Below are 18635 nucleotides of genomic sequence, written 5' to 3'. Positions count from 1 at the left end.
AAGCAGAAAGATTAAGTCCCAGCACAGCCCTGGGGATGGAAGGAACACAGACTGCAGAAGGCAAGATGGGTTTAGAAACAGTTTCGCAGCAGCAGAGGCAGCTCAGCCACATCTGGTGGGAATCCTCTCTGCCTGTGACTACTCCAACCAGGGTGAGGGAAAACAAGCTTGCTCTTGCCCGTTTACATTAATCCTACTTCCTGTTTGAGGTGTAGACATGTAATATGCCTCTGTTTCTTCAATCAAGACATTTTAATCCCAATGAGTATTTGGGTGAAATTCCCTAGAGGGGACATTCAGTGTAGGGAATAGTTGACACAGGCCTTGGGGCACAAAAGTGCACTTGGCATTTCCTCGTTGAGTGACCCGAGGCAGTATTATTACTCTATCCCTAAACCCCAGTTTCCTCATCCCAGAACCCCATTTCCTAAGATGAGGATAATAATAGCACCTGTTTCAGAATCATGACGATCAAATACATGAATGCAGGGGAGACAGGTAAGTGCCTGGCACACAGAAAGCACTCGGTAAGTGTGAGCTACTGCTAGTTACACTGTCTTCAGCAGGAATGGAAGCGTCACACGGAAAACAGTAGCCACTCGACACGTTCTCCTGCTCTTGAAGGGAGCTGCCCTCACCCCAGTCTGTCCAAGCACATCAACACAGTTGTCCTTAGTCTTCGCAGGAGTTCGATTCGAGACATCTGTCCTATGGCTTCCATCTGCCTGACAGAACAATAAAAGCAATGTTGGGTGACTTGGGGGACGAGACAGCAGAGTTTAATCTTCAAACTTGATTGACTTGGATGCATTCCTGTCAATATAAAAGACTTTGGCCGGGGCGGTGGAGAAGCCGAGGCCGGCCCCCCGGCTGTACTTCCAGCTCAGGGCCCGGTCGTAGTCCTGCTGCAGGTTCCGCTGCAGGGTGTCGGCCGCCTTCTTGCTGAGAGCCATGTTGGGCCTGGCCACCGTGGGAGAGGGGCGACTGAAGGAAGGGGGCAGATTTTTAAAGCCACCCATGAGTTTGAGAAATTTCAGTTTCTGTTCCTCATTTTCAAAACCAGCAGTATCCCATTGGCCAAACTGGGTTCCCTGTGGTAAGAGAAAACAGGTGGTTACTCTCCTGGCTTCCAAAGCCTGGTCTTTCCCCAGTCCCCAGCCAGGGAGGATCCAGATGATCAAAGGCTTACTGGAACTACTTCTTAATTCCAACCAGAGCCCTGTGAGGAGTGCTGTAGGTTCCCACTCCACTGATGAGGAAATGGAGGTCTGCAGCTGGAGGGGACTCAGGCCTACTCAGTAATCCTGCTGGAACTGCGTCTTGGGTCTGGCCCTCACCAAAGCCACCTTTCACACTGAGCTGCCTGTCTGCTTAACTCCTTCTCCCCCGTTCATGGCAGTCAGTTCGACACACCTCACCAGCTAGCTACTCATCCGTCAGCCTAAGGTGGAAGTGGAGAGCGCAAGCAGGAGTCTGAAATGCATTTATCTTCGCAGAAGCACTGCATTTTCTAGCAGGAAAGCCATGGAGGCCTGGAGAAGTAAAGGGTCACAGGAGTCGGAGGCAGAGTCAGCCCAGGAACCTGGGGTTCCAATTCCTCTCCAGAACACTCTACCATCCATGCACTAATCACCCATGTTCGAGAAAATGCAAAACAGCACCTTGGAGACGTGGCCCGACAGAAGACTCCCTTCCCAAAGAAACTCTCTTCCCAAAGAAACCCCATGAAGACTGACTTTGAAGACTCAGGATCAAACCCCACCTGTGTTACCACGGTCAAGTTACTTAACCTCTCTGAACCTTAATGTCTTCATCTATAAAGTGGGGGTGTAACACTCCCCCCATCCCCGACAGGGCTTCAGTGAGGCTCAGATCAGACTTGATACCAACAACCCAGAGCAGGATTCCTGGTTGGTTTTAAATCCTCAAGAATTGGCTGTTCTACCCCACCTCCTACCACCCACCCCACCAGGACTGCTGACCTCCGTGCCACCCGGGAACTTTCCGCTTGTAAGCCAAACGCTAGCGGAGCTCTTAATTCTAGGTCAGCTTTGAGAGAATAATAGGAACCAGTCATCACTACAGCTGCCCTGAGTGAACTGGTGACAAGTTCCCCCAGCTTCACAGTGGCCCCAATACAGGACCAAAGACAGCTTCCCAGGCCTTCAATTTCTAGAATAAGGCCACATCTGACAACCTCACGCTCGGTCTGAGGAGAGAGCTGCCAGAGGCTGACCAGTCCTGGGAGCCAGCTCCTGGAGGGGACCCGGTCTCACATGCCCACCGTGTGCCTCAGCAGGCAAGTGGCCCTGGGCCCTGGGGCAGTGCCACTAAAGCATGTGCGGAGGACCCCAGCCCCCGAGCAGCCCCTGTGGTCAGGCCCACCAGTGGAGCCGCTGGGCTGCGGCTCGGGGTGGCGCCGGCCTGCTTCTGACCTTCCTCATTCAATCATGGAATCGTATCAGCTCTGCCCAGCTCAAGTGGATGGAGAGAAAGGAGGCCCTAGAGGAACGACATGCGACAAGCCGCATTCCATACTCCGCTGGGCCAGGGCACCAGTCCCATTTTACAGGTGTGGAAACTGAAGGTCACAGGAGGGAAGTTACTTGCTCAAGTCTCATAGCTACAGAAAGTGGCTGAGCTCAGAACGGATCTCGGGTCTTTAGATTCAAATCAACTGTCCTTTTCTGTGTTACGCTATGAAAGCTTCAAACAGCACAAGCAGACACGCCTTCCTGTCATCTGGATCCTCTTCCCCCAGATCCACGTCTGTTAACAAGTTCTTTTCCCTCCCCTCTGCCCCCTCCTAGGCCTCAGGCCTGCACACTGAGCCTTCTACACCAGCTCCCTGCTTCCCCACACACATACCCTCCAGCAGTGCCCACCACACCCTCCCATCCCCCGCTTCAGCCAGATCACGTGCCCCATGCTATACACTCTCCTGTCCCATCTCCTCAGCCCTGGTTTGGAAATTTCCTATTCCAACTGGACCAGAGGCCTGCCACACACACCCCCACCTCTGCCCCCTCCATCTGTGTCAGCAGCCTTCTGAGGGCACCGCCCACTGCTGGGAAGGGCTCGCCATCATGTGCCCCAAGAAACTGGTGCCCAGGACATCCTGCCCATCCAGAGGAGGAGACAAAGGTCCAGGCAGCTTATCTCAAGCAGCCAGCTCTCCAGGAGGGAGGCAAGCGCCTCTTGCAGAAGGAAGGAAATGAGCTGAGGACGAGCTCTGTGGAGAGGGAGCCAGATGGCGGGATGGGGCTGCCCCTGGGCCAGATGGACTCGGCCTCCTGTCCCTCCACTCCACAAGGTGAGAAGGAGGTGGGTGGGACGCTGGAGCACCCCTCAAAGAGCCCAGTGGTGAACTTACTGTCCACTTCTTGGTGTCATAAGCTTCCGTTTTACCAGACTCACGATCAATCTCTTCTTGCAAGGCTTTTCGCCTCACCTGAGCAAAGGAAAGGAAAGGGAAGAGAGCAATGAGACAGACAGTTTCCTCTGAGCTTCAAAGCCAGGACAGAGATGCGGTGGGAGTCGGGGGGAGACTGAAGGGATCTTCACCTGAGGGATCTGGTGGTATCTCAGGCAGCTTTGTTCTGCTGCAGACTGTGGGAGGTATGGCAGCTCCAAGCCCCCTGCCCTGTGAATCTCATTCTTCCGGCTGCCCCTGAGTTATATCCCTTTAGAATAAACCAGTGATCTATCGAGTAAAGTGCCTCTGTGAGTTCTGAGTTGCTCTGGCACATTAATTGAACCCGAGGAGGAAGTCTTTGGAACCTCTGATCTGTAGCTGGTTGGTCTGAGGCACAGCTGACAACCTGGCTTAAGACTGACATCTGAATGTGGGGGGTGGGGGTGGGGAGCAGTCTGGTGGGACTGAGCCCTTCAGCTGAGGGATCTGACAGTATCTCCAGGCAGACAGCGGCAGACTGAGCTGAACTGCAGGACACTGAGTATGTCAGGGACTTACTGGTTGGTGTGAGAGTCCCCCGCTCTCACAATGAACTGTGGTACGGAACGTAAGACTATCAGCCCCCGGCACAGCAGGGAGCTCACACACTGTGAGCAGAGCAGCTCAAGGCCACAGTCAGCGCACTAATGATGCTGCAGTTGGATACAGAAGCTTCGAGGGCCTGCCCCTTCCCCCCAAGGGTTCAGTTGTAATTTAGCTGCCCCGAGTTTGTGGCCTTTCCTCCTCTCTTCTCATCTGCCACAGGCTGAAACGAGGTGACTGTTTATGTAGTTCAAAACTACATAAAACAAAGTCGAGTGGCAGCTGCAGTGATGAAAGAGAAAGTGATAGCAGATTCCTCCAGGGGAGTCAAGCTGCCAGCGGGGAACCATGTGGAACTTCAGTGGATGTGCACTCAGTGAAGCAGAAAGCAGTTCACCTGCTAAGTGATAAAAGTGAAAAGAACAGTATACGGCGCATGACTGCATGCTGCTCTGAGATCACAGGTATACTGTTACAAAGGAAAAGCCTGGAAGAACAGAACAACAAAGCGGTAACAGCGATTATTGTTAGGTCGTAGGATTTCAGGTTGCTTCCCCCACCTTTTTTTTTTTTAACATAATGAACTTTTTACAGGAGAAATAGAGGTGAGGCAGAAAGCTTCACTTACATTGAGGCCATCTGTCACCCAAAACAGTTTTCTTAGAAACTGTGAAGTATTTAACAGGCACAGATTCATAGGAAGCAAAGAGGTGGCTGGTGAGCTTTGCATGGACAAGTGGCATGTGAGTGGCTGGGACACCTGGGAGAAGAGGCGGGCAGGGGCTGGGCCTAGACGAGTCAGTGCCCACCTGTCTTCTCTGTGAGGCCCCACCAGCCCCTGCAGCTCAGCCTCCCCGCTCGCCGCCAATGACTATGCCCTGCAGGAGGCTGGGCCTCCCCGCCCCCAGAGACTCTGCCCTGCAGGAGGCTGGGGCGCTCCTGGTTCTGGGAGGCCCGTGCTCTGTGCCAGGCCTTGGAGCGGGCTCTGGCAGCAGCAACCTACTGATCCTCTCTGCTCCTCCTCCAGGGAGAAGGGCCCCAAAGGCATCAGGTTGGGAATTCTCCATGAAACATCTGGCAGGCCTCCCTCCTCGTACACGGCTGGCTTGCCAGCACTCCTCCATTTCTCTCTCCTGGAGCAGCGGGGCCACCCCCAGGCTGTGCCCACCTCACACCCTGCGGCTTCTGTCCAGCAGTCCCTCCCTGACGCGACCTGAGGACACAGGCAGGTGAATGGCTCCCGCTTACTAAGCACAGATCTTGGGCAAGCCCTTGCTAAGCGCCTCCCCAGTGCGGCCTCGTCTGGTCGTCACAGCTCCCTACATGGGGTCGTGAGGCTGGTGACTGCCAAGGTCACCTCGCCAGCAATGGCCCAAGGCCACATTTATGTGGTTATTTACTATGCTGTTCTGATAAGCCTTGGGGTCCAGGATCACAAAATATCCAATTCCAAAAGTCCGGCTCCCACATAGGATCTGGGCATGATAAAAGCAGAAGCTGGTCCACAATAAAACCACCCATCCTAAAGCTTCTGTACAAGAGTTATATTTCTACAGACTAGCAATATATGCAACAATGGAAAACTGAACTAAAATACTATTTACAACGGCACCAACAATATAAAATAATTAAGGAAAACTTGACAAAAGATGTGTAGAACCTGTACACTGAAAACCATAAAACATTACTGAGAGAAATTAAAGAACACCTAAACAAATGGACAAAGATGCCATGCTTATGGGTCACAGGGCTTCATACTGTTAAGATGTTAATTCTCTCCAAATTAGTCTAAAAAGTCAAGGCAATCCTAATAAAAAACCCAGCGGTATTTTCTGGTAGCACTCAACAAGTTAATTTTAAAATTTATATAGAATCACAAAGGCCATGAAATAGCCAAAGTAACTTAAAAAAGAATGACGCTAGAGACTTACACTACGTGCTTGAAGACTTATTATACAGTTACAGTAATCTGGACAACGAGGTAGTGGTGTAAAGACAGACATACAGAGCAGTGAATCTCAATGGAGAGCCTAGAAATAGAGTCACACCACACATCAGACACACACAGAGTCAAATGATTTTTGCCAAAGGCAATCTAGGCAATTCAGTTGAGAACTGAAAATGTTTTTAACATCAAAACAAATAGAACTAGGAATACTGGACAGCCAATAACAACGAATAAATTATTGATACATGCAACAATATAGATAAATCTCAAAATGATTAAGTGAAAGAAGCCTGTTTAAAAAAGAACACTGCTGTATAATCCCAATTATATACAAATTCTAGAAAACATAAACTAATTCACAGTGACAGAGTAGAAGCAGTTACCCGGGGATGGGGAAGGGTGGGATGGATTACCAAGGGGCACGAGGAAACTTCTGGAAACGGTGGGTATGTTCGTTATTTTAATTGCTTACTGGTTTCCTAGATGCATACATATGTTAAAACTCATCAAACTGTACACCTTAAATATGTGTAATTATTGTATGTCAATTATATTTAAATAAAGTTGAAAAAAAAAAAAACGCTGCTGCAAGGAGCCTAGGAGGTGGCACATGGGCCAGGCAGAGACTGTCTCCCCTGCCCAGCCTGTGGGTTCTGGGGACACGTCCCCTCCTCCCCCTGCGGCAGTTAGGAGTAGGACAACCTCAGCCTGGGATGCTGCAGGACCAGATGCTCCTCAGCCAAGGCCGTGGCAGTCAAGGGCTCTCCCAGCATTAAGGGTAGCCACAGGCTCCCTGCCCCTGCAGATGGGGCAGAGGCCGGCCTGGGGGCCCGTGGAATCCCCAGCGCCTCTGGGACCAGGCTCCTGTGGCCAGTTAGGAGGCAAGCCTGTTTCTGGGGGTCTGGGGGAGGTGGGGGATGACGGGGACCGCCCATACCTGGTCTATGTGCGCCTCGTCCATGTTGCCCTTCTTTTCCAACACCACCTCCAAGTCCGTGTCGGGCTCCTGCAGAGAAGGCGGAGGAAGTAAGGCTCAAGTGGACCATGGCCTCCACTGGGGCAGCCCAGCAGGTGAGACTGTGCGAGTCCAGAAAAGATGGAAGACAGCAGCACCACCCCTCTCCCAGCCCCCCACCCCCGCCAGAACACCTGCTTTCCCCTCTCTTCCACCAGTGCTAAGTCGTAGCGGACTCTTTGCGACCCTATGGGCTGTAGCCTACCAGGCTCCCCTGTCCATGCAATTTTCCAGACAAGAAGATTACAGTGGGTTGCCATTTCCAACTCCAGGGGATCTTCCCAACCCAGGGATCAAACCCACATCTCCTGCATTGGCAGGTGGATTCTTGACCACTCAGCTACCTGCAAAGCCCTTCTCTTCCACCACGCTCCCCAATTCTGGCCTCAGAACTGTGGCACTGACCTATTTGCCAGATGAAGAAACTAAGGCTCAGAGCAGTGAAGGGGCTATCACGAGGTCACCGCACAGCTCAGGGACAGGACTCACACTAACCCAGATCTCCTGACTCAAGGCGAGAGTGCGACCTTCCCTGCCAGACGACACCTCACTTCCCAGGTGATGCCAAACCAGCCAGGAGCAAGGCCAGGGCCCCACTGATGGTGGGGGAGGGGCGGGCAGAGGCAGGGGATGGCGGCCCTGCAGCGAACCTGAATCCCCCCAGTCCCCTCTTCAATACCATGCCCCACGCCCCCCAACTCCGAGCTCCAGTCAGGACCTTCTCTCCTGCCTGAACCACTAGGACAGGCTCTGCCGCTGCTTCCCCACCCCCAACACCGGTCCATTCCACACAGCAGCTCAGGGACATCCTGAACTTACAGAATGCCCTATGTCAGCTCTATCTCAATTAAAACGTAGTAAAACCACCACACCTGGACCACACCACCCCATCCTCCCAAACCCTCCCGGGGCTCCCATCTTATTTACATGAAAATCCAGACCCCTGCAGCTGCTGCAGTCAGCCAGGCCCCAGCAGTCCCAGCCCCTGCCACCCCTGCCCCTTTGCTCCTCCCAGGTCTCCGCACCTGCTGCTCCCCGGGCTCAGCCGGCCCCTCACAGGTCTCAGCTCGCACACGGTGTCCTTGCCGGGCCTGCATGGGCCACGCTCTCTCAGTGACCTCAGCCCCTTGCAGACCCTGTGACAGTGAGATTTGGGGTGGCCACTTTCCACGAGGTCTTCAGCAGTGACAACTGCCACTTCCGTGCTTCGGGTGTGCTCTGCCTGGCCCCCCAAGTCCCATGTGCTGAGCCCTGGAGGGCTCTGTTCGCTCACATCACCCCTGGGCCCCTGTGCTCAGCCCACCCCCTCCCTCCCCGCCCCCATCCCGGAAGCTGGTCTGGATGGACAGCACATCTCTGCCGTCTCCACCAGGTGGCCATCCCTCCCCTTTCTCCCGGTAACAGGACCACCACCTCCCCCCAGCTTTGGACAGCGGGGTGCCAGTGGGACGGACGCTGTCAGCCTCTGCCCACGGGCTTCAGACCAGGGCTTCTGGTTTGTGCGACCCAATGGAGAGCTGGGAGAGCAGTGCCAGGACGCTTCCTGTAACCGTTTTGGAGGGGCTGCCCTTCTCCCTGTGCCGGTGGCTTAACTACTATGATGAAAGCCTGGAGGTGCTGGGACCGTCTCACCTCGGGGTTGGGGTGGGGAGGAGCCTGAGACTAAAACCAGCATATAAAGATACAAAGGCCAGAGCGAGGAAAAGCCACATAGGCATCTTCTGGGATCCAAATTTAATTTGATCCCTAAACTGTGGATCTTGAGCTCAGATAGCTCTGGACATCGTATTATCTCAGGAACTATTTGGGTCCTGAGCTTTAGATAGCAAGTAGTAAGAGTTTAGAAAGAGGAATTGATCTGAAAAACTTTTTCCTATTAATAAAATTTTAATAATTAATATTAATTAAATCCTATTAATAATTCAAAAACTTAATCCTATTAATCCAGACCCTGAGTGCAGAATAGTGAAAACTTGGGTGAAGTTTCAATAGCAAGGGATATATACCTGTACTACTGAGGATATTACACTAGTGCCCAGATCCAGCCATACCTGAAGCTAGACAGCTATCAAACTTTCTAGTTATCTGTGTCAATAAATCCCCTTTTCCTGACTGATTACACACACGAACACACTCCGAACTTCCATGCTTATTCTCCCCAAGCAGTTGGCTTCTGAAGGAAAGCCTACCTGTTCCCAAGGCTCCTCTGCTACTTCACTCTGCTGCCTCTTCTTCTTCTTCTTCTTCCTATTCAGAGCTGGCTCCTCAGTGTCTGCCTGCTCCACCCTTTTCTTGGACTTCACTTTCTTCTTCACAGAGGCCCTGGAGCCATCTCCTATGGGGATGTATTCTGGAGCTTCAACTCTGACTGGCTTCTTTTTACTTCCTTTCGTAGGGCTGCTCTCCAGGGACCAGGAGCACTCAGGGTGCCCCAGTGGGGGATCTCCCTCCCAGTGGATTTTCTTCTTCTTCTTCTTCATCTTCACGCTGTGTTCCCTGGGACTCCCTTGCTTCTGTTTCTGTCCCAAGGCTGCCTGCTCCCGGACGCCATCCTTCCCAACTGAGTGAGTACACACTGTATTCCCAGCCTCGCAGAACCAAGGATCCCTGCCTGAGAAAGCTGTAGCTTCCTTGGCCTTTTTCTCCTTCTTGTGTTTTTTGAGCTTCTTGCCAACTCGGGTCACTTCCTCGTCCTGTCTGGGGTCTGGAGAGGTCTTCACCCTTGAGCCAGGGGACATGGACTTCCTCTTCTCTGCACTGAGGGACTTAGACAGACCAAGTGCCTGCGTCCTGGGGCTGCGTGACCGCTCAGTCCGTCCAGCGCGTAATGTGATCTCAGGTTCAAGGTGCTCCTCACAGATGGTGCTGTGACCCTTCTTTTTCTTCTTTTTCTTCACGAGAGGCATTCTGGGTGCCTGTTCTTGGATCACACCCTTCAAGGGTGGTGTGGCTCTTGGACAAACCTCTGCGAAATAATTGTCACTGTTTAAAACTGAGTATTGAGTCTTTGGTTCTTTAACCACTTTCTTTTTCTTCTTCTTTTTCTCTGGGAGCCCAAGGCCCACCTCTCCTTTGTGAGCCTTAGTGATCATTCCTGAAAAAAAAAAAAAAAAGGTCCTAATTATCCCACGTGAAGTGGCCTTGAGTACAACTCCACTAGGTATGACCGTGAGTCACGCTTCTTGGAGTGGATGGTCTGAAAGGTTAGGGGCTAGGAAAATGGGCACGACTCCTGGGGAGCAAAGGGAAATACGATGGAAGAAGCAGTGCATGCCAAGTGGCTTCAGTTGTGTCCGACTCTGTGACCCAATGGACTGTAGCCCACCAGGCTCCTCTGTCCATGGGATTCTCCAGGCAAGAATACTGGGGTGGGTTGCCATGACTTCTCCAGGGGATCTTCCCAACCCAGGGATCGAACCTGAGTCTCTTAGGTCTCCTGCGTTGGCAGGCAGGTTCTTTACTACTAGGAAACCCCCAGGAGTTTAAATCCTGACAGCCTCAGGTTCAAATAAATCCATGTTGCTCCCTCATCTTAAGTCAATCACCTATCCTCCCCAGGCCTTAACTTCCCCATCTGAAAAGGAGATAACCTGTCCTTTCTCAGAGAGCTGTTGGAAAGAATAAACAATAATCCATGGAAAGTGCTTGGCAGATTGTTGATTGCTTTCCTAACCCCCTTCCTCAAGCCTCTTAAGCCTAATCATTCATTCCACAGAAACGGACCCTGTGCCAGCCACTGAAACACCTGCACTCAAGCCACAGGCCAGGCATTGCCCCTGGTGTCTTACCTTTTACTGGATGAAGGGGACAGGAATCTTAGGTTAACTCTTCTTGCTGATTCTCACCAGAGGTAGTAACTGTGATATCACTAACCCTTGCTTCATCTGAAGAGCTCTGTTGCTTTGCATCTGGAAATTAACTGCCCCAGCCTACACCTAGGGTAACTCTCTTCTAATTACCTTCCTAAGAATGAGAGCAAAAGTGAGGTATGGTGAGGAGCCCCAGTTGGGGCTCAGAATGGCTGTGTTCAAATGGTGATTCATGTAGTCTTGCCACCCAACAGTGGCTTCTCTGGGCCTCAGTTTCCCCATCCATAAGAGGCAATGAACCAGATGAGATCAAAGGCTCACAGGTGGTGGTGGGAGCCATATCCAGTCTACAAGCCTGTTTCAATGTTTTTAATTTTTCAAACAAATTGGCAACATTTAATGACCTTGAATGCTCAGCTTTTTTTTTTGGAGGGAGGCTGTCATGGAGGCACCTACGAGAGGGCGCTGGGTGGGCCCTCAAATACATTTCAGCTTCCAGTTGGACTAGTCTCTCACTCCAGTCACCAGCCCAGGTCCTGCTTCCTGGACTAGATGACATGGAGACACTCAGGGAATCCAGAAACAAATGGCTCCTCACAGGAGCTTTGGACAGTGGGCAGGAAAGGCCAGGAGCTGCTTCAGTTTTCCTCAGCCTCAGAGCCCAGAGGCTGGGCATGCCTCACTCTAAACTGTTTCAAAGAGCCAGGCCAGCCCTGTTCTGTAGCTCAAGTTTACTCATAATTGGCTCCTATAGCACCTGGAGATCTGAGGGATCAACCACACGCTTCCTCCTGGCTGGCTGGCTGGCTTTCTGCTGTATTCCCAGGGCCCAGCTTTGTACCTAGCAGGGTGGGTGCTCAGTAGATGCTCACTGAATGAAGGAAGGGATGCTAGAGACACACGGATGAACAAAAGATGACCCTGCCATCAAGAAGCAAGTAAGTGTGGATGGAAAAGAGTTGTGTTAACAGTGATACATGTGATAAAAGCAAGCACAGTGGTAAGGTCAGAGTAAGAGAGGTCATTAAATCTGGCCTACTAGTTGCCAGCAAACTTTCTGAAGAGGTTTCCAGCTTGGGCAAGCACAGGATGGAAATGCTAAGACCTAAGACAAAAAAACTGAAGTGTAAGGTGACTGCGGAGAGGTGACTGAAGGCAACAGGCTGGTTGGAATAGTTCAGTCACTCAGTCACGTCTGACTCTCTGTGACGCCAGACACCTTGAGACATCCATGGGGAGATGTTGGTGGACAGCTGGCTGTATGAGTCTGAGGCTCAGAGGTGACTGGGCTGATATGGGTGAAATACATTCAGAAATATATGGATGGTATATAAGCTTTGAACAGAACGAGCCTGAGACATAACCTCAGAGAATACTAACGTTTAAATGGGTGGGCAGAGGAAGAGGGGCCTGCAAAGGAGAGGGAGAAGGTGCCAAACCGGAGAGGGTGGAGTCAAGGGCGCCTCAAGTGGAGGAGTGGTCTAGAGAGCCGTAACAATGAAGAAGTCAAAGGGAGTTGGTCGCCAAATTAATCCCTTTCTCTTCCTATCTCCGTTTAAAACACTGCAGCACTGTCCTCTTCGGCAGTGAAGAAGAGCCTTCCCTTCAAACCCGACATCCGAAGTGTATTCATTCCTTCAAGAAGGGAAGAGGAAATAAACCTTACAGCGTCTCCTGCGAACGCAAAATGCTTTCTCCAAAAGCGCTTTTAAATTCTCGAAGAAGCCCCATGAGGATCGGTGTAAATAACCCATCTCAGAGACGTGCAAACCGAGACTTGGAGACTTTAATTCACTTGCCCTGCGTCCCAAAGCCAGCAAGGGATAAAACAAGGATTCGAACCTAGCCCGCAGAACTTCGGAGCCCGTGCTCCAAAACCCAACTCCCACCGCAGGCTCACTAACAGGAAGCAAGGGAGCCGCGAGGGGAGACTGTACCCTCAAACACCCGACCGCACCAAGGTTTCCGCACAGAGGGAGGGATTACGCCGGGTCCCAGGTCCGCTCCAAGGCGGGAGAACTTCCTGAAGATGGCGCCTCAGACCGGCGACGAGAGGAACGTGGATCTGAGGGTGTAAGTCATCCTTGTCCGGTCCCTCGGATCGCCGCGCAAATCCCCAGACCCAGTCTGCACTCCTGGTTCCGTCCCGCCCACGACGCGCTATCCGAACTCACCCAAAGGCCAATGTTCCCCGCCTCCACGTGAAAGCCCGCGCCGCCGTGACCCGGAAGTCAATCTCGACTCGCTGGCCCGTCCCCGCAAGAGACGGTTTCTTCCGGGTCGCGGCCTTTTTGGGCGCGCGGTTGCCGTGGAAACGGCGGCCATGGCGGCGCCCGGACCTGTGGGCCGAACCGCCCAGCGCTTGGAAGGGACAGTCTCCAACGAGTCGTCCATCACTGCCAGGACGCCAGTGCCCGTAGTGTCTCCCGAGCCCCTCGATCTGCCCGCCTCGCCGGTGCAGGTTTCGGACCTACCCAGCAAGAACCTGTGGGAGCAGATCTGCGAGGGTAGGCAGCCCGGGCCGGCCGAGAGGGACGGGACTCGGGCCGCCCGGCAGGGCTCGCGCTTGCTGGGCGCCTACTGTGCGCCAGGCGGCTGACGTGCGAGGCCTCCAGGCAGCCTCGCCGCGGGCCCGCCGGGCTCCCCGTGTTATGTGCCGGGAAACTGAGACTCTTGAGAGGCTTGCCCGAGGTTACGCAGCGCAGCCTCCAGCCTAAATCCATAGTCAGGTCGAAGGCAAGAGAAAGAAGGGGGAATAAACGGGACCTTGGCCTGAACCAGTGATGCTGAAAACTCCTTTCGGTTCAGTCGCTCAGTCGTGTCCGACTCTTGGCGACCCGTGGACTGCAGCACGCCAGGCTTCCCTGTCCATCACCAACTTCTGGAGTTTGCTGAAGCACATTTTCATGATGCTTCGGTCGGTGATGCCATCCAACCACCTCATCCTCTGTCGTCCCCTTCTTCTCCTGCCTTCAATCATTCCAGCATCAGGGTCTTTTCCAGGGAGTCAGTTCTTCTCATCAGGTGGCCAAAGTGTTGGAGCTTCAGCTTCAGCATCAGTCTTTCCAATGAACATTTCCTTTAGGATTGACAGGTTTGATCTCCTGTAGTCCAAGGGACTTTCAAGAGTCTTCTCCAACACCACAGTTCAAAAGCATCAGTTCTTCAGTGCTTAGCTTTCTTTATAGTCCAACTCTCACATCCATACATGATTACTGGAAAAACCACAGCTCTGACTAGATGGACCTTTGCTGGCAAAGTATTGTCTCTGCTTTTTAATATGCTGTCTAGGTTGGTCATAGCTTTTCCAAAGAGCAAGCATCTTTTAATTTCATGGCTGCAGTCACTATCTGCAGTGATTTTTGCAGTCCAAGAAAATAAAATCTGTTTCCACTGTTTCCCCATCTATTTGCCATGAAGTGATGGGACCAGATGCCAGGATCTTAGTTTTCTGAATGTTGAGTTTTAAGCCAACTTTTTCACTCTACTCCTTTCACTTTCATCAAGAGGCTCTTTAGTTGTTCTTCTCTTTCTGCCCTAAGGGTGGTGTCATCTGTGTGTTTGAGGTTATTGATATTTCTCTCAGCAATCTTGATTCCAGCTTGTGCTTCATCCAACTGGCATTTTGCATGGTGTACTCTGCATATAAGTTAAATAAGCAGGGTGAAAATATACAGCCTTGATGTACTCCTTTTCCAATTTGGAACCAGCCTGTTTTTCCATGTCCAGTTCTAACTATTGGTTCTTGATCTGCATATACATTTCTCAGGAGGCAGGTAAGGTGATCTGGTATTCCCATCTCTTTAAGAAGTTCCTACAGTTTGTTGTGATCCACGCAGTCAAAGGCTTTGGTGTAGTTGGATAAAGCAGAAGTAGATGTTTTTCTGGAACTCTCTTGCTTTTTCGATGACCCAGCGGTTGTTGGCAATTTGATCTCTAGTTCCTCTGCCTTTTCTAAAACCAGCTTGAACATCTGGAAGTTCACAGTAAACGCACTCTTTAAGCCCAGCTTGGAGAATTTTGAGTATTACTTTGCTAGCATGTGAGATGAGTGCAACTGTGTGGTAGTTTGAACATTCTTTGACATTGCCTTTCTTTGGGATTGGAATGAAAACTGAGATTTTTCCAGTCCTGTGGCTGCTGCTGAATTTTCCACATTTGCTGGCCTATTGAGTGCAGCACTTTCACAGCATCATCTTTTAGGATTTGGAATAGCTCAACTGGAATTCCATCACCTCCACTAACTTTGTTTGTAGTGATCCTTCCTTAGGCCCACTTGACTTCACATTCCAGGATGGCTGACTCTAGGTGAGTGATCAAACCATCATGATTATCTGGGTTGTGAAGATATTTTTTGTCTAGATCTTCTGTGTATTCTTGCCACCTCTTCTTAATATCTTCTGCTTCTGTTAGATCCATACCATTTCTGTCCTTTATTGTGCCCATCTTTGCATGAAATGTTCCCTTGGTATCTCTAATTTTCTTGAAGAGATCTCTAGTCTTTCCCATTCTATTATTTTCCTCTATTTCTTTGCACTGATTGCTGAGGAAGGCTTTCTTATCTCTCCTTGCTATTCTTTGGAACTCTGCTTTCAGATGGGTGTATCTTTCCTTTTCTCCTTTGCCTTTTGCTTCTCTTCTTTTCTCAGCTATTTGTAAGTCCTGGTCACACAACCATTTTGCCTTTTTGCATTTCTTTTTCTTAGGGATGGTCTTGATCCCTGCCTCCTATACAGCGTCACATACCTCCCTCCATAGTTCTCCAGACACACTGTCTGTCAGATCTAATCCCTTGAATCTATTTGTCATGTCCACTGTATAATCGTAAGGGATTTGATTTAGGTCATACCTGAATGGTCTAGTGGTTTTCCCTACTTTCTTCAATTTAAGTCTGAATTTGGCAATAAGGAGTTCTTGATTGGAGCCACAGTCAGCTCCCGGTCTTGTTTTTGCTGACTGTATACAGCTTCTCCATCTTTGGCTGCAAATAATAGAATCAGTCTGATTTCAGTATTGACCAACTGGTGATGGCCATGTGTAGAGTCTTCTCTTGTGTTGTTGGAAGAGGGTGTTTGCTATGAACCATGCGTTCTGTTGGCAAAACTCTTAGCCTTTGCCCTACTTCATTTTGTACTCCAAGGCCAAACTTGCCTGTTACTCCAGGTATCTCTTGACTTCCTACTTTTGCATTCCAATCTCCTATAATGAAAAGGACATCTTTTTTGGGTATCAGTTTTGAAAGGTCTTGTAAGTCTTCATAGAACTGTTCAACTTCAGCTTTTTCAGCATTACTGATTGGGGTGTAGACTTCGATTACTGTGATATTGAAGGCTTGCCTTGGAAACGAACAGAGATTATTCTGTCGTTTTTGAGATTGCACCCAAGAATTGCATTTTGAACTCTTTTGTTGACTATGAAGGCTACTCCATTTCTTCTAAGGGATTCTTGCCCACAATAATAGATATAATGGTCATCTGAGTTAAATTCGCCCATTTCAGTCCATTTTAGTTCACTGATTCCTAAAATGTCAGTGTTCACTGTTCACTCTTACCATCTTCTGTTTGACCATTTCCAATTTACCTTGATTCATGGACCTAGTATACCAGGGTTCTATGTAGTATTGTTCTTTACAGCAAGGAAGGAGGTTGCCATTATTCATTAACTCCACCATAGTTTGGTCTCAGATCAAACAACGGGGAGGGAACACAGCCCTGCCCAGCAACAGAAAATTGGATTAAAGATTTACTTAGCATGGCCCCGCCCATAAGTACAAAACCCAGTTTCCCCCACAGTCAGTCTCTCCCATCAGGAAGCTTCCATAAGCCTCATATCCTTATCCCTCAGAGGGAAGACAGAATGAAACCCACAATCACAGAAAACTAATCAAACTGATCACATGGACCACAGCCTTGTCTAACTCAATGAAACTATGAGCCATGCCGTGTAGGGCCACCCAAGACAGATGGGTCATGGTGAGAGTTCTGGCAAAATGTGGTCCACTGGAGAAGGGCATGGCAAACCACTTCAGTATTCTTGCCTTGAGAACCTCATAAACAGTATGAAAAGGCAAAAAGATAATGACACTGAAAAATGAACTCCCCAGGTCCATAGGTGCCCAATATGCTACTGGAGAAGAGTAGAGAAAAAACTCCAGAAAGAATGAAACCTCCTTTAGTGAGCAGGAAAGAAGCACTGAGATGGAGACAGGAAGCTTCTTTGAAACAAAGTTCCCCAGGCCCGGCCCACAGGGCTCCTAATGGGGTGTAGGAGGTTTGCACTTTTAAGGAGCACCCCAGGTAATTCTGATGTAGGTAATCTGTGGCCCACGTGTTGAGCAACCATGGTCTAGACAGATTTGGTTTTAATCCTTCTCTACTTCTGTGGTGGTGGTGGTTTAATTGCTAAGTCGTTTCTACTCTTGCAACCCCATGGGCTGTAGCCCACCAGGCTCCTCTGTCCATGAGATTTTCCAGGCAGGAATACTGGAGTGGATTGCCATTTCCTTCTCTAGGGGATTTTCCCGACCCACGAATCGAACCCGGATCTCCTGCATTGCAGTCAGATTCTTTACCAACTGAGTTATGAGGGAAGCCCTGTCTACTTCTGACCTTCCTTAAAATCCCCAAATGGCGTTTAGCTCACCTTCCTTTGTTGGCCTGCAATGTTCCCTTGGTCTTGCTGCCCCATATTACTCTTTACACACCTTGAACAAGTTAAGTATACCTGGCATACTTCCGAGTTACTGGATTCCAGATCACAGCAATAAACAGACTCACAGGAATTTTTTGTCTTCCTACGCTACTCCAGTACTCTTGCCTGGAAAATCCCATGTACAGAGGAGCCTGGTAGGCTGCAGTCCATGAGGTCGCTAAGAGTTGGACACGACTGAACGACTTCACTTTGACTTTTCACTTTCATGCATTGGAGAAGGAAATGGCAACCCACTCCAGTGTTCTTGCCTGGAGAATCCCAGGGACGGGGGAGCCTGGTGGGCTGCCGTCTGTGGGGTCGCACAGAGTTGGACACGACTGAAGTGACTTAGCAGCAGCAGCAGCAGTACCCATAAAAGTTCATTTACACAATCCTGTAGTCTATTAAGTGCGTGATAGCATTATATCTAAAAAAAAACTGTATATGTCTTAGTTTAAAATACTTTATTGCTGGGGAATTCCCTGGTGGTCCAGTGGTTAGGACTCCGAGCTTTCACTGGAAAGGGCCCGGGGTTCAATCCTGGTAGGGAAACTAAAATCCCACAAGCCAGGGTGGCCAAAAGTAAAAATACTTTATTGCTAAAAAAAACGCTGTCACCATCATCTGAGTATTCCATGAGTTATGGTCTTTTTGCAGTACTAATGTCAAAGAGCACATATCACCTTGACAAATACAAAATAAAGAAAAAGTTAGAAATATTGTGAGAATTCCCAAAATGTGACACAGACACAAAGTGAGCAAATACCGTTGAGAAATGACTTGCTTGACGTAGGTGGGATTGCCACAAATCTTCAACTTGTAAAGAAGAAAAAGTCTACAGCTTCTAAGTGCAAAAAGTGAAGCACAATAAAACAAGGTATACCTGCATCTCATCCTGTCAGTAAAATAAGGATAATAACGGCACCTATTTCTGGTGTTAGGAGGATGCAGCTAAAGGGCCATTTCCGAAAGGGCTTAGCAAAGTGCCCGTTTTGCAGCAAGGGCTCAGTGTGTGTTACTCTTAATAAATAATGCTGGATGTTCCATTTTCCTCTCTAAGATTGTGTACTCCTCAAGGTCAGGAACTCAGATTTTTCATTCTTGTGGCTACCGTCACTACCTCAACTGTCTGAAAGAGTGCTGTCCAATAGAACTTTCACAGGTGGGTATTGAGCA

At 50.0% G+C, this 18635-nt stretch overlaps 2 protein-coding genes and 1 long non-coding RNA gene across 13 annotated transcripts in view; 2 read left to right on the top strand and 1 right to left on the bottom strand.

The window, feature by feature from the left end:
* Positions 1-233: 233 nt before the first annotated feature.
* Positions 234-18499, bottom strand: KNOP1 (lysine rich nucleolar protein 1). 11 transcript variants are annotated; one of them, XM_086375524.1, is made up of 6 exons: positions 12944-18499; positions 9150-10054; positions 7986-8096; positions 6883-6951; positions 3374-3451; positions 234-1091 (listed from the first exon to the last, which is right to left on the bottom strand). In XM_086375524.1, exons 1-6 carry the CDS (start codon positions 13161-13163, stop codon positions 780-782), a joined length of 1695 nt encoding a protein of 564 aa, XP_086231650.1. In that variant the 5' UTR covers positions 13164-18499; the 3' UTR covers positions 234-779. The 11 variants fall into 11 exon arrangements, with proteins under 11 accessions (XP_086231650.1, XP_086231652.1, XP_086231654.1 ...); XM_086375526.1 differs by having other exon boundaries at positions 12612-13013; XM_086375528.1 differs by having other exon boundaries at positions 12707-13013.
* Positions 11557-12945, top strand: LOC147345328 (uncharacterized). The gene is made up of 2 exons (XR_015154663.1): positions 11557-11707; positions 12339-12945. It is a non-coding gene; the product is annotated as an uncharacterized LOC147345328 (long non-coding RNA).
* The window catches only part of IQCK (IQ motif containing K), a 168935-nt gene continuing 163366 nt past the window's right edge, over positions 13067-18635 (top strand). Inside the window, exon 1 of the mRNA XM_086375538.1 lies at positions 13067-13276. The gene's annotated coding sequence lies outside the window, so the exon portion shown is untranslated. The remainder of the gene's footprint in view (positions 13277-18635) is intronic.

This window comes from Bos grunniens, chromosome 25 (assembly GCF_055505025.1).
Source record: "Bos grunniens cultivar Pamir isolate PY7600 chromosome 25, Bosgru_T2T1.0, whole genome shotgun sequence".
In the NCBI taxonomy this organism is placed as follows: domain Eukaryota; kingdom Metazoa; phylum Chordata; class Mammalia; order Artiodactyla; family Bovidae; genus Bos; species Bos grunniens.
The sequence above is the reverse complement of the archived record's forward strand: the minus strand, read 5'-3'. Positions and strand labels throughout refer to the sequence as shown.